This window comes from Dicentrarchus labrax, unplaced genomic scaffold (assembly GCF_905237075.1).
Source record: "Dicentrarchus labrax unplaced genomic scaffold, dlabrax2021, whole genome shotgun sequence".
Taxonomy (NCBI): Eukaryota; Metazoa; Chordata; class Actinopteri; family Moronidae; genus Dicentrarchus; species Dicentrarchus labrax.
The window spans coordinates 1,942,195-1,954,634 of record NW_026136714.1 but is presented as its reverse complement, the minus strand read 5'-3'; the positions used below and the strand labels follow the sequence as shown (position 1 = coordinate 1,954,634).

The window sequence follows — 12,440 nt, the reverse complement described above, 5'->3', positions numbered from 1 at the left end:
TTGACCTTAACTTACCTTTGAACCAGTGGACAAGAGGAGGGGGAATGCCTGTTGCTTGACACTCCAGTGTTGCATCACCACCAACAGATACAACTACAGCCTGCTGTGCCACTGTTATTCTCGGCATCTCTGCAGCAGAGAGAGAATGTTTATTTATTTATTTTATAGCCATTTACCAGATTTGCATGTAGTGCTACTATAAATGGAATTAATAGAAAATACGGTTGGATTAAACCAGTAAAGGCTGCAGAATAGACCTGAGGTAAATCTAAAAAAACTAAGCCTACATTTCACACACATTCTGTGCCAACAGAGCAGGGAAAGATGCTTATTGAGCAGGCAGACAGCTGAGCTGAAAGGATGAGATGATCTATCTTACAAGGCTCTTGCTGCCTTGACAGATCAATGTTGTTAAAAATGACATTCAGAGACAAAAGTGTGTATAATACCAGCATGCCCCAGGAAGAGGCTGCCACAGCCCATCAGTGTTGAGGTTCCTGTCAACCACTAACTGACATGCCATGACGGAAACTTCAGGCCTGCAACTGTCAGCGCTCACAGTGAGAGAAATATCCTATTGTGTGAGACGGGGCAGCATGTGGCCACACTCGCTTGTGTTCTACTCAGAGCTGGTGCACAACTCACGCTGGATATCTGTCACTCACAGACTGATTCAAAACGAATGCTGCTGAAGAATAGTCAACACAGACAAAAAAATGCTGCCGTATTTGAAGTCTAAAAATGTATGCCAACAGAAATGATTACTCAGAGCAGAAATTTAAAGACAGCGTGTCTTCACATTGGCATCCTCAACCTGACATCTGTAGCGTTATCTTGACTTACCTGCAAAAGTAAGTGACACGGACTGAGAGGCAGTCCCACCCTCATTGGTTGCCAAACATGTGTAGTTCCCAGCATCCTCTGGGAGGGCCCCTCTTATGGTCAGAACTCCATATTGGTTTAGACTCAACCTGTATCACGCAATCGACAGCATTCATGTTTGTTGACTGTTTCTGATTACATGTGCAGATGGAAAACTCATCTAATTCAACTCTAAACCTTCCTGCTATTCTTGGGTATCATGAGAGAAATTTTTCTTTAAATATGTATTTTATACAGACATATAAAGTACTTGTGGTTTTGAAACTACATTTTGCATCAGTTGATGTAAAATCTATGCAATGATACAAACAAGATGTGGCAACCGCACATGTCGTTAAAGCGGAATGTAATGACTCTCGGAGTCCTCAGTGCCGGAGGTGTTGAGTGGGCTGAGAGTTCCCTTACCTCGGCCGATTAGTGAGGAACATGTTTCCATGGCTCCAGAAAAGCTGGGGAGGGGGTGAGCCGGACGCTGAGCAGACGAAGCGGATCTCGTCCCCTCGGGAGAAGGCCTGGCTCTGGGGGTGAACTACCACAGAAGGAGCCTCTGCAATTGGAGTCAAACAGAGGCAAATTGCTGACGATGACTCAGGGACTTTTCACCGCTGAATGATGTCATTTATAACTTCCCAATCAGACGTTTAACAACAGTGAACTCCTGATGATGTGGGCTACAATGCAATTACCAGTGCCATGTCTGACTTCATGACTTGGGGAATGTAGTGAGGCAACGTTTCTCATTTATTTTGAAATTCATTACAAACATCTGAGCGAATGCCCACAATAGACGCCACACTTTTCAACACGCATCAATTCTGGCTGATGAGAAATATTTACTGACAAGGAAGTGCCTCAATCTGACTACGAGGAGGCTAAGCCAATAATGGAAAACAGATGACGGGGGCCAGAGAGGAGCCACAAGGCCCCCGGTGTGTTAAGTGTTTAAGCAGATGACCTGCAGGGTATCGTCCTACTGTACCTGGGACCAGAAGCCACACAGCGATTCTGCTGTCTCCGTGGGTGTTGGTGGCCACACAGTGGTACTCCCCAGCATCCTGAGTCCGCACCCCGCTTATCTGCAGAGAGGAGTCGGACAGCAGCTTCACCCTCCCAGCGCGGGCCCGGATGGCTCGCCCCGCTCGGTACCAGGTCAAGTTGTGGCGCATGGAGCCTTCCACCTGGCAGGACAGCACAGCCACGCCGCCCACAGAGGAAGTCACATTCACCGCCGGCTTCAGCACCGGAGGAGGCTCTGTTTTAGAGGAAACACAACCAAAACATCAAACTGGTGTTATCAGCGGTGGACAAACAGTGCAGAAATAGTTTACTTTAATACAAATGTTTGTGCTGGCAAGCTTTGTATCATGATGTTTAAGCCATGAATCTGAGATTAAAAAATGGCTGGAACTTATTTCAAAGTCTTGCTGTGACTGTGATGCATGGAGGAGAAACTGAGAAGGTGTGTGTGCTTGCATTGTTGTGTCAGTGTGTGGGTGTGTGACATACCTCTAACAGTTAACTGCGTTAAGGCACGTCCCTGTCCAGCGCTGCTCTGTGCAATGCACTCATACAGGCCTTCATCCTCAGCTGATGCATGGGCAATCTCCCATGATGCTATGGCAGAATTCCTAATACAAAGACACGCTTGGTTCGTTGGCTGGAGTACGACAATAGCAACAAGATCCTATTTTCCGCCACATTCAATTAGTATCTCTGGCACACACACACTGGGAATAGTTTTCACCACAAGTCAGCTTCGCTTCATGAATGTAATTCAAAGCAGAGCGTCGACACCAAGAAAGAATAGGCGCTTTGTTAATTTTTCAAGATGACACAATCGAATATGTAATGTTCACAAAATTGACTGTGTATACCAGTTTCCTGACAGATGAGCCAATAAAACATAAGAGTCAAGCAGTACTAATGCTTTACAGACGTGCTCACTGGTAAGAGTAGTGAGTGACCTAATTAGTGTTTTTTACAGCGGTTAATGGGCGCATAAAGCTTCAGCATCTGAAGGAGGGCCAGCCAAATGTTAGAGAGTGCTGAGCAAATAAAGAAAAGACTCACTGGTAGAGCTTCTCCTCTCCCAGCATAATCCCATTTCTGGTGAATCTCAGCCTGTAGGGAATGTCACTCTCCACCGAGCAGCCAATCACAGCGGGCTGCATGTAGAAGCCCTTCACCACATCCGGCATGCTCACAACTGGGGGATCTACACAAGGGAGGAAACAAAAGGTTAGAGGTCACTAGAGAGATTGATGAGGTGTGAGAGACACTGTGGAGTGGCTTTGGTGAGATGTGTCTGCAGGAAGGGGGTTGTCTTGCCTGGAACGATGTTGGTGTAAGAGACACTGGACAGCCTCTGGAAGCGGTAGCCCTCCTCGTCTTTGCCCGTTACCTTGATGAAGAAGCTCTGGGAGGGGGTGCGGAACTCCGGGAGACTCCACAGTCCTTGTTGGCCGAGGTCAGAGGGCAGAGGCACGGGAATGGTGCGTAAGGAGCGGCCTGAGCCTGACACGAGCTCCGCATGGCTCAGCTGACCTGGAGGCGTGAGGCCTGTGCATTTCAGCAGAACGTGGGCTGGAAGTCCTGAGAGACAAAGAAAGATCACCATGAGGTCATCATGCACGTGTTTTCAGTCACACAAGACCCAAGAAGCTAACAGAAACGCACCTTTTATTGGCCTCTCTCTGGTGTGGTTGAACTCTGAAACAGGTACGCTGGAAAAGCCGGCCCGGAAGTCTAGATCACTGACTCCTGTTACCCTCAGAGTATGGCGCCCGTTGCAGCTCACCTTTACAAGGAAAGCAATGGTATTCAATTAGCTTATTGTAATAAAGTAGTCAGACAGACATATTTATAGATAATTCACCCGCCCAGCACCTTTAGATTCCAAGCTCCAGGTCTGGGAAACTTCAGGTTGACAACACGAGCGGAGTTGGGAATGTTCAGCAGCTCTTTAAGGCCCTGCTCTTCACCAACTATACGACCTAGCGAAAGAACACAAGAACAGTTCATTTCCAATGCAAAATGTCTTGACAGGAAGTATTGTTAACTAATATGACAGGAAATAAAACAGCATTAATGTGTTGTCTACCGAAGGGATCTCTGAGCTCGATTTGTGGTGCTGGTCCACTGAGTGACACGGTGACCTCTCGAAGGCTGGGGTCAAAGGGTACTTCCCACTTATTCTCCTGGGCGCTGTCATGGTTGGAGGACAGCAGGTGGACCTTCATGGCCTGAACTGTCTCCTCTACCCACTTTAAAACCTGGCAGAAGGAGAAAAAATGTCATCACACAACCGTAAGAGAGCTACATGTCACGCTGGAGGAGACGCATTCGTGGGTGGATGAGGCTGGGACCCGTCAGCTGTCAGGGATCACCTCTCAACTTAGAAAGACAGGACGGGGACAGGAAGGACACGATTGTGGACTTTTTCCTGAAAGCCCCCAGCAACCCCTTCCCTGCCCTAGAAGCAGGCTGCTCTTTGTCTTCGGACTATTCTTTCATCGCAAAAGTATTCCTCGGAGGGATTTTGCCTAAACAAAGGAAAAGTGAAACAGCTCGACTGTCAAACTGATAACATACAGTTTTCTGCACTCTCAAGCATGTATTCCCAGAAGAGCGTCTCTCACAGTAGAAGACTGTCAGGCAGCAGTCCCCCTCCCGCAGCACAGCTTTCATGAATCATAAGGCTTGTTCCTCAGAATAGAAAGCAGTGGTGGTGATGTGTGTGTGTGTGGGGGGCGCCTTTGTTTTAGAAATACAATTTAACTCCACAGTATCAGCCTGACTAATATGCAGGATCATTTATGGACAGAAACAGCTGGTTTGCTTTTCCATTTTTCTGTTGAAATTGGTTAAGCTTAGAAAGCCAGATGAGGTCAGACAGTGACACATTAGGATTGCAGGAGGCTCACTTCTTAAATGAGTTATTCCACCACTCAGAGCAAAGATTACCCCAAGTCTGACATAATGGTTGACAGTTTGATTATGTTTAATGGCAAAAACAATCATTACTTAGATGATAATGTCCCTCAGTGGCTCTTCTCCGAAGCTGTATAGAATTTCAGTTTTGACAGGTGCTTAAGCTTATAGGTATAATCATTATCGGAGTAAGAACACAGTTTTCCTTTTGTTTTCTCTGAAATGAAAACAGAAGCAGAAAACCCCATTGATATTTCACAGACTCATTTCACTGGCCACAATGGACCAAAAGGGTTCCGTCCTCCAAATGCTTAACAAGCAACTGCTGTCTAGTATTTGTTTTGACCTCATACGGAGAGGCATTATGGCTGAGCTGTGCCTGTAATGAAACAAACTAAAAACATTTCTTCACCGGGCTCGTGGAGACAGAGCCAACGGCAACACATTTTAAGACGTTTACGAAAACGTGCAAAAACTGAAACAAGGAAAGCCTTTGATAATTCAATTATCAGGCCTCCGCTTTTTGTCTATCAGGTCCACCGGGTGCTGACAGCAGCTGGTTCCTCTCGCCGTTTTACAACTGGAAACAGCTGTAATGTCTGCCACATGTGCAGCCATCACCAGCAGAGCAGGAAACTGCTAAGAAATGACCTATATCTGCCCCAGGATAGAGTCTATTTCTTATGCAAGAGAGCAGGGAGGAGTGGGCATTGCTCTGCCCTCAGACCTGAGATAAAAGGAAATAGAGAGCAGAGATGGGATGACTTGCTGTCCGGGTCACGGTGGGTCTGGAGGAGCACGCTGAGTTCTGCAGCCACACCCTGTCTCAACCACTGGGAATGCAGAGGATCTTAAGTCCTGTGAAACCTCATCCGGCGTGTCTCAGATGAACGGGCTTACAGGGCTGTTACAGGAAGGACCCCCCTCTGCTATTCATAGAAGCATGACAGATGGGCCAGAAAAAAGGGTTAGCTAAGGCTGGGGGGATGCAGTATTCCCCCTCACTCGTCCAGGTACATTACCTGTGAAAGAAACACGTGGCTGCGCTGTGGTTGAGCACGACAGCTTGAGTCCGGACCTCCCAGTGGGCAGGGGTCAGCACAGCCCTTACCCAGGTTTAAAAAGCACAACTGCCGACATTTGCAGGATGATGCCCAGCTACAAATCAAGGTTATTAGAGCGAATCAGTCCCAGATGGACCCCTGCTCCCTCACAGTGGGAGTTTAGACGCACCTGCCGAGGCTTTGCCTGTCACAAGTGGCCTGTATTTGAGAGAGGCAGCTACAACATAGATAGCCTTTGTTTAGCGCACTCAGGAAGATGATAAATGTTACCTGGGTTTCATTTTATGTCTGACAACCACTACCAGACCCTTAACTCACTACTGTAATGAGGAAAACATAAGGGCAACGTTATAAATGACTCTTCAAGGCACTTGAGTTGAGTGTATGTGCAGCTTGCTGGGAAGAAAACAAACAACCGGCCATATCCTACACTGCGCAACTGCATGTTCATTACATGCTTTTTTCTGTTTCTGTCTCCAAGAAGACATCACAGCACACATTATCTGGAAGCTAAAGCATTACAGCCCTCAATTTCTGATCAGCGCTTCAGGCTACTGATGACTAAGGATGGCATCATTACCATGAGGAGCACAGATCGCGCTCCAAGTTTGACAGCACATTAGCGGGGCTTTCTTGTCCACACTCTTGTTAGCTTATCCTCTTGTTGATCATAACCGGTCAAATTTAAAGAGCGGAAAGAGTGCGATACGTAGAGCTGACAATGAGCTGTTGTGTGAGGACTTGGAGCCAACTCCACTGGGCAGCTGTGTTGGAAGGAGGGAAGCCATGACAGATCATATCCTGGGATTAGAGAGTAAAATAAGCAGTCTGTTTTCCCTCCACTCTACCCCCCTGGAGACCACAAAAAGATTTTGTATATTTGATTTGGCCGCACTTTATTAAACTGCTATTAAGAGGGTATATTTTGGTTAGATTTTTAGTACTTCTGAGGTTTTTAAGGATTAAAGGATTTGCATTAATTTGGTAAAAGCATGCCACCCAAGAGCTATAATCACACAGGTCTAAAAAGGACTGACATACAGTAATTCAGTGTGGATCCAAGAAGAATTTGTTCTTAAGTATGCACATGTTTACATGTTACAGTACACCACAAACATGTCAAACTACTTTAGGCTACTTTAGCACAAAGCCATCTGGGGCAGAGGTGTGAGGGCTAGAGTGAATTAGGTCTCCTATTCCCCTAATACTGCAACACAAAAATGACATTCAAACACTCTTTAAACAGCTGGCAGGATTATGGAGTGATAATGAACTGAGCTGCCCCACACACAGGCATTGTATGTTCAGCTACATGCAAGCACGACTTGACAGGAAACAGACCCGCACATACACACAAACACATCGGAGTTCAGGGGTTCAGTGGGCCACCAGTGTACGGAGCTGTTGGCCCCGGCTCAGCGCTGCCCAGTCTCCTGTGCTGACATGCAGGATACCAGTGTCTCTTCCAGAGGAAACTCTGGCTTCTTTTACGTCTGCCTGGGAAGTGAGCCCTGCTGTCTTTGGCTTCTCAGCCAGAGCTTCTGTTACATGTTGCTTCCGATATAAAAGAGTTACTCACCCATATCAAATAACCAGGAAGTTTAATATCAGCTTTGGAATCATTTGATTACTCTAAATGAAATCGTTATTATTACATCAGTGGGTCAAATACGGTTTGTTTCCATTATTAGGCGATATAACCCCTTTCATATTCATTTTCTCCTATGAATTTTACTTTAGAAATAATGTATTATGTATATACAGGTTTAATAAGAATTTGGTGCCTTGTACTCTGTCATGCTCTCACCTCGTTGACCTGCTGCTTGTCCAGGTGAAAGATCTGTCCAGAGGAGGTGGCAGCGATCTCCTCATAAGCCCTGTAGCCGGGCTGAGAGCGGTCCCCACAGTCCCCGGTCAACACAAATACCACCTGGGAAACGAAGGGGGCAGGCAAGTTAAGAGGATTACTACTGTTCAGTGTTTGCTTTCGACAGACTCGCTTTCAGTTGGCTCCAAAGTGACGCTAATGCCCATTGTCAAGCTTCAAGTAGAGGCTAAGAACGGGTGCCTTTGAAGAAACTTTCCCCTGCTCAACTGAGCATCGGGGGGACTTCATTAAAATGTAGATATGTCACAGCATGCTGTTGTATTCCTTTTGTTACAGCATGTGATAAATGTAAAGAAACTCAGAACTATGTGGGCCATGTATTTAAAGCTTTATATTTAGCCATTTTCCTGCCAACATCACCTAAACAGCATTAAACCACTGTGGGAGAGTTAAACAAGACAAATGAAATGCCTGCAGGTATGTTTTTGTGCCATTCTTATATACTGTAGCTGTGGTCAGGGAGGTAGCTGCATTATTTGTGCGATGGCATTAATATTTGACATTTGATACAGTGTGTATGTCTCCAGCTCTGATCTGTGATGTCCTCACAACACTGTACCTGTGATTGACGGAGCTGCACCAGCTGCAGAACATCTCTTTTCAGGCGGTAGTCTTTGGCTCTGGCATCAGTGAAGACGTAGATGAAGGATCCAGGCAGGGAAACCTCTAAGGCTTTCTTTATGGCTCCTATGCTCATCTCAGGGCAGTCGCCCCCACCCTAGGTGACAGAATCACACATGATCAAATACTCCTGGAGGAAATAAAGTCTAACTGAACAACTATCATAGTTCAGCTGTGTCAGGGATATGGGTTAAAAAAAACGTTATATAGATTTAAAACATAATTCTCGTTAAAGCAACCCTAAGCATACTTTTGAAAGTAGAAATAAGAGCATATGTCTTTTAGAAATGCAAAGTAGAATTGCAAAAAAAACACCTTTCCTCCGTTCAGGGGTTTTGTGGTCTGGTGTGACCTGAGGCTTATTGTGGCAAACTTTAGATACATATTACTGTGTAACTGATATTCCTGAGTCAGTCTGCTGACCTTATGTTTCTTCTCCAATTGTGCTTAAGTTACACTATGCTACCACATTAATGTACCTTGTGGCCACAGTAGCTGCTGCTGCTTAGGCCCGCTTTAAGCAACGGCAGTGCACACACCTATAGCTCAGATTCGTGTGGAACTATACAGTGTTCCCGGTCCTATAGAATAATAGAATAATGTTCTGGTTCCCACCTGGACAAACAGCTCTTGCAGATCCTGCTGGAACTTCTTTGGGTCGGTGGTGATGGACACAGGGCCGATATCTGCAAGGTTGGAGATGTATATCATCAAAGACCCCAAATGGAGTGAACAAAATCAGGTCAGCTTAATAAGAGATGTTCTGGTTGCTATACAAGAGCATATGCGTTTTAATGCATAACAATATTCATCCCAACCGAATAAGGGCTTAAGTGTAACATGTCTGGATTTTTCTTTGAACTCAGCAAAACAACTATATCGGAACAAAGGATTTAGTTGTTCCCTCTCAGCAGTTCAACGTCTGTAAACAGAGAAAAAGCATCTGCAGCATCAAAATTCCTACTAAGCCACAGAGCCTAATTTATCAGGACCAGAGTGATGCCCTGTAGCTTTTGTGCAAGACATGAATATCAATCACAATCACACCACACAGCACAAGAGATTGGTGCGCTGAAAAAAATACAATGTTCAGGTTTTCTTTTACACAAATCGCTACAATCTGGCCGAAGTTCAAATGACTTCACAATAATCCTTTTCTGCAGCTGTGGTCAGCATTTTGTACCAGGCGACTTCTCCAGGAGCAGACCCCAGAATGATGGATAAGAGCCTGTCAGGGCCTGACACTTACTTGGACGCCTTCTGGGGCCAATCGATGGAACGGTAAACATGAACCAATACACAGGGAATGCATTGTTTTAGGTATAGAACTCTGTTGTCCATAAACACAAGCCTATCATTATAATTACTACAGAAGAGATCCTAATCAGGTAGGGTGGAGCTTCATGATGTCTGTGTGTCTGTGCTTGTTATTGCGACGGTCAAATACCATTCTGAAGTATCATGGTGAGACTAATGATACAGGGCTTGTAGACGTGTGTCAAGCTGATGACATTTGTAACTCATTCTAAAATCTATTTTCCAACAGTCGAGGCTTTCAAGTCCTCGTCTGCCCCTCATGAGTGACTGTAAAACACTGACAGCCCTGTCACGCCTCTTTGTCAGCCACCGCCGGCTTCTTTGCAATCTTGGAGGTTTACAAGGTCCCCAAGGGCAGGGCACATTAAACACAGACAAAATGTGTGGTGTTAGTGCAGCCCACCATCCCCCCCGCCCTCCACTGGCTAAACTGGGGGCTATGAGGGTTTTCCGGAGGCTTGGATGCAGGAGAGGGTGGGGTGAGTGGGGGGGGGGTGATTGGGGTAATTACACACAAGCAGACAGCATATGCTTCTCATCAGCGCTCAAACACCCTCCCCCATTACAGCACTCTTATTTTCAAGCTGCAGCTTTCCCATATAGGGGGACATGCCGGGGGGGGGGACCCTTACCTGTCTGCCCCACAAACTCCTTACTCTAAAAGCTTACATATTCCTGCTTGATGTCTTGGATCAGTTTGAGTTCAATGTGCTGCTCCATGTGCTACAGGTTCTGAGATGGGCTGCAGTTTGCTGTTTCTGTGACCCTTTCAAGTAAAACTACATTTACTAAACTGTAAACAACAGCAAACTTATCAAATCAGGGGGAATGCAACCTACAGTGATCTTGAACATGTAAAAAAGGAAGGCTATAAGCTGCTGTGTTGTTTGGACATGGGTGGACAATCTCATAATTCTGGCAGATTTGTCAAATGCTGCAATAAATCTTAATTATGTGCATTCATTAAAACATATGAAGAGTTAAATACTACTATGGTCACAAAAAGGTGCCTATTGTGTAGCTGTTAATTAAGTGTGTTTGGTCAAAAAGTACCTGGGTCATGGAAGGGGACCAAGACAAAGTTTTTGATGGGTCTTGTCCTCCGGTTGAGGGTCTTCTCCAGGATCCGTGAGGCGCCCTCTATCACCTGTTTCAGATCGTCGTACATGGAGCCGGTAACATCGAACACAAAGGCCAGGGTCGAGGCACTGTCACCGGATCCATCATCCTCCTCAGCCCGGGGGACTGCCAAGAGCCTGTGCGCGCTGATACAGAGCGCCAAGACTAGGCACTTTAATAAAACGCCGGTCATTTTTTATTTTTTTTTTAGATTTACTGCATCTGTCTGCTGGAATGAGGCGAATCACATAAACAAAAAGTAAAAGAAGTTACTGAAAGTTTAAAAAAAAAAAAAAAAAAAGTTTAGATTTCAAAGCAGTGCAAAGTCTGGGACTGCTTCCAATCGGGAGAAAAGATATTTGGAACAACACGGCTCAGCTGAAACACATCAAAAATCCGGAGTAAAATACTTCCACAGGAGTACATCCGTGCGTAAAGTTTGGAGGAGCGTGCGGACTGGCTCTGTGTTGGAGAGCCCCTGGAGAGCTGGTGCTCTGACGCTTCAAACGGGGGCGGAGATGGGTATTAAAAGGTTCCCGAGACCCAACCTGATTTGTGTGTGTGTGTGTGTGTGTGTGTGTGTGTGTGGAGAGAGAGAGAGAGAGAGAGAGAGAGAGAGAGAGAGAGAGTGCCTCGACCCCACTGTGGCTTTCAGCCGTTTAACCCTATCCAACAATCCCCCCCCTTCACTTCACGATTTTTCTCCGCAATCGAGGTGGGCCCCTGGAGACGCGGGGTTTAGCAGCTTTTACGCACATTACCAGCGGGGTCTGGAGTCCGTATTTTAGACATGTCGAGAACATTGTCTCAGTAACAGCCTAGTTTATATAAATAGCCATCGTTTATATTCAGCTGACACCAATCTAATTTTATACACAGCCCACCCTGAGAAATGGCATATGAATGGGTGGAATACCGCGACGTGCCACACAGAAATGTCACTGTCCTGTTTTACTTTGTTGCTGATCAGAAATATGTCTTAAATAAATATGATTATTAAATATTATTCTCACGCCCTTGATAGGGTATCTTGTCTGAGGAGACCTCGAGAGGAAGCCAGCCCGGATCTTATGAATGTAAATAATTCAGTGTCTTCTTCAAAAGTAAGTGGTAGGCAGCCAGAATATTCTTGTTCACTTCAAAACCAACTTGTCTTTTGCTGCACTTTGTTACAGCTGCTACACTTGAAACCCCTATAAAACACAAAGTGAATCAAATATGTACCCGGTTAAAGACATGGACCCTCCTGACCTTCTCTTCTTGATATGACTTGCATCTGTCCTTGATGAGAAGAAAACAGGAAGCAGGTCTGAACAGGCCCAGTGAGCAGACAGACCCAGCAGCTTCCACACAAAAGCCACTGAGCCACCTCATTAACCCACCCATCAATGGCAAGACTTCACACTTTTATGCAGTTCATTGTTCATTATAAAACCATCTGCAGAGGGAGTTTGCATATAAAATTCTGTGTTTAAAATGCATGACACAAGCCGATCATGACATTATTTTCTAATAGTGAAGTAGCTCAGTGTTATACTGGATAGATAAGGTTTTGAAATTTTGAATGCAATTGGCTGTGTGAAGTACTGAGCTATGAAAATTTTACATTCCATGATGCA

General features: G+C 45.5%; 1 protein-coding gene across 1 annotated transcript in view; it reads right to left on the bottom strand.

Annotated features, from left to right (window-relative positions):
• Nucleotides 1–11,348, bottom strand: part of hmcn2 (hemicentin 2) — a 45,829-nt gene extending 34,481 nt beyond the window's left edge. The window contains exons 1-14 of the mRNA XM_051422013.1: nt 10,756–11,348; nt 9,001–9,071; nt 8,324–8,482; nt 7,684–7,806; nt 3,983–4,154; nt 3,769–3,875; nt 3,559–3,679; nt 3,211–3,474; nt 2,953–3,097; nt 2,389–2,510; nt 1,862–2,134; nt 1,288–1,429; nt 844–971; nt 16–129 (exon numbers count right to left, since the gene is read on the bottom strand). Coding sequence (XP_051277973.1) covers nt 16–129; nt 844–971; nt 1,288–1,429; nt 1,862–2,134; nt 2,389–2,510; nt 2,953–3,097; nt 3,211–3,474; nt 3,559–3,679; nt 3,769–3,875; nt 3,983–4,154; nt 7,684–7,806; nt 8,324–8,482; nt 9,001–9,071; nt 10,756–11,014 — 2,200 coding nt within the window. The 5' untranslated portion in view covers nt 11,015–11,348. The remainder of the gene's footprint in view (nt 1–15; nt 130–843; nt 972–1,287; nt 1,430–1,861; nt 2,135–2,388; nt 2,511–2,952; nt 3,098–3,210; nt 3,475–3,558; nt 3,680–3,768; nt 3,876–3,982; nt 4,155–7,683; nt 7,807–8,323; nt 8,483–9,000; nt 9,072–10,755) is intronic.
• Nucleotides 11,349–12,440: the final 1,092 nt, after the last annotated feature.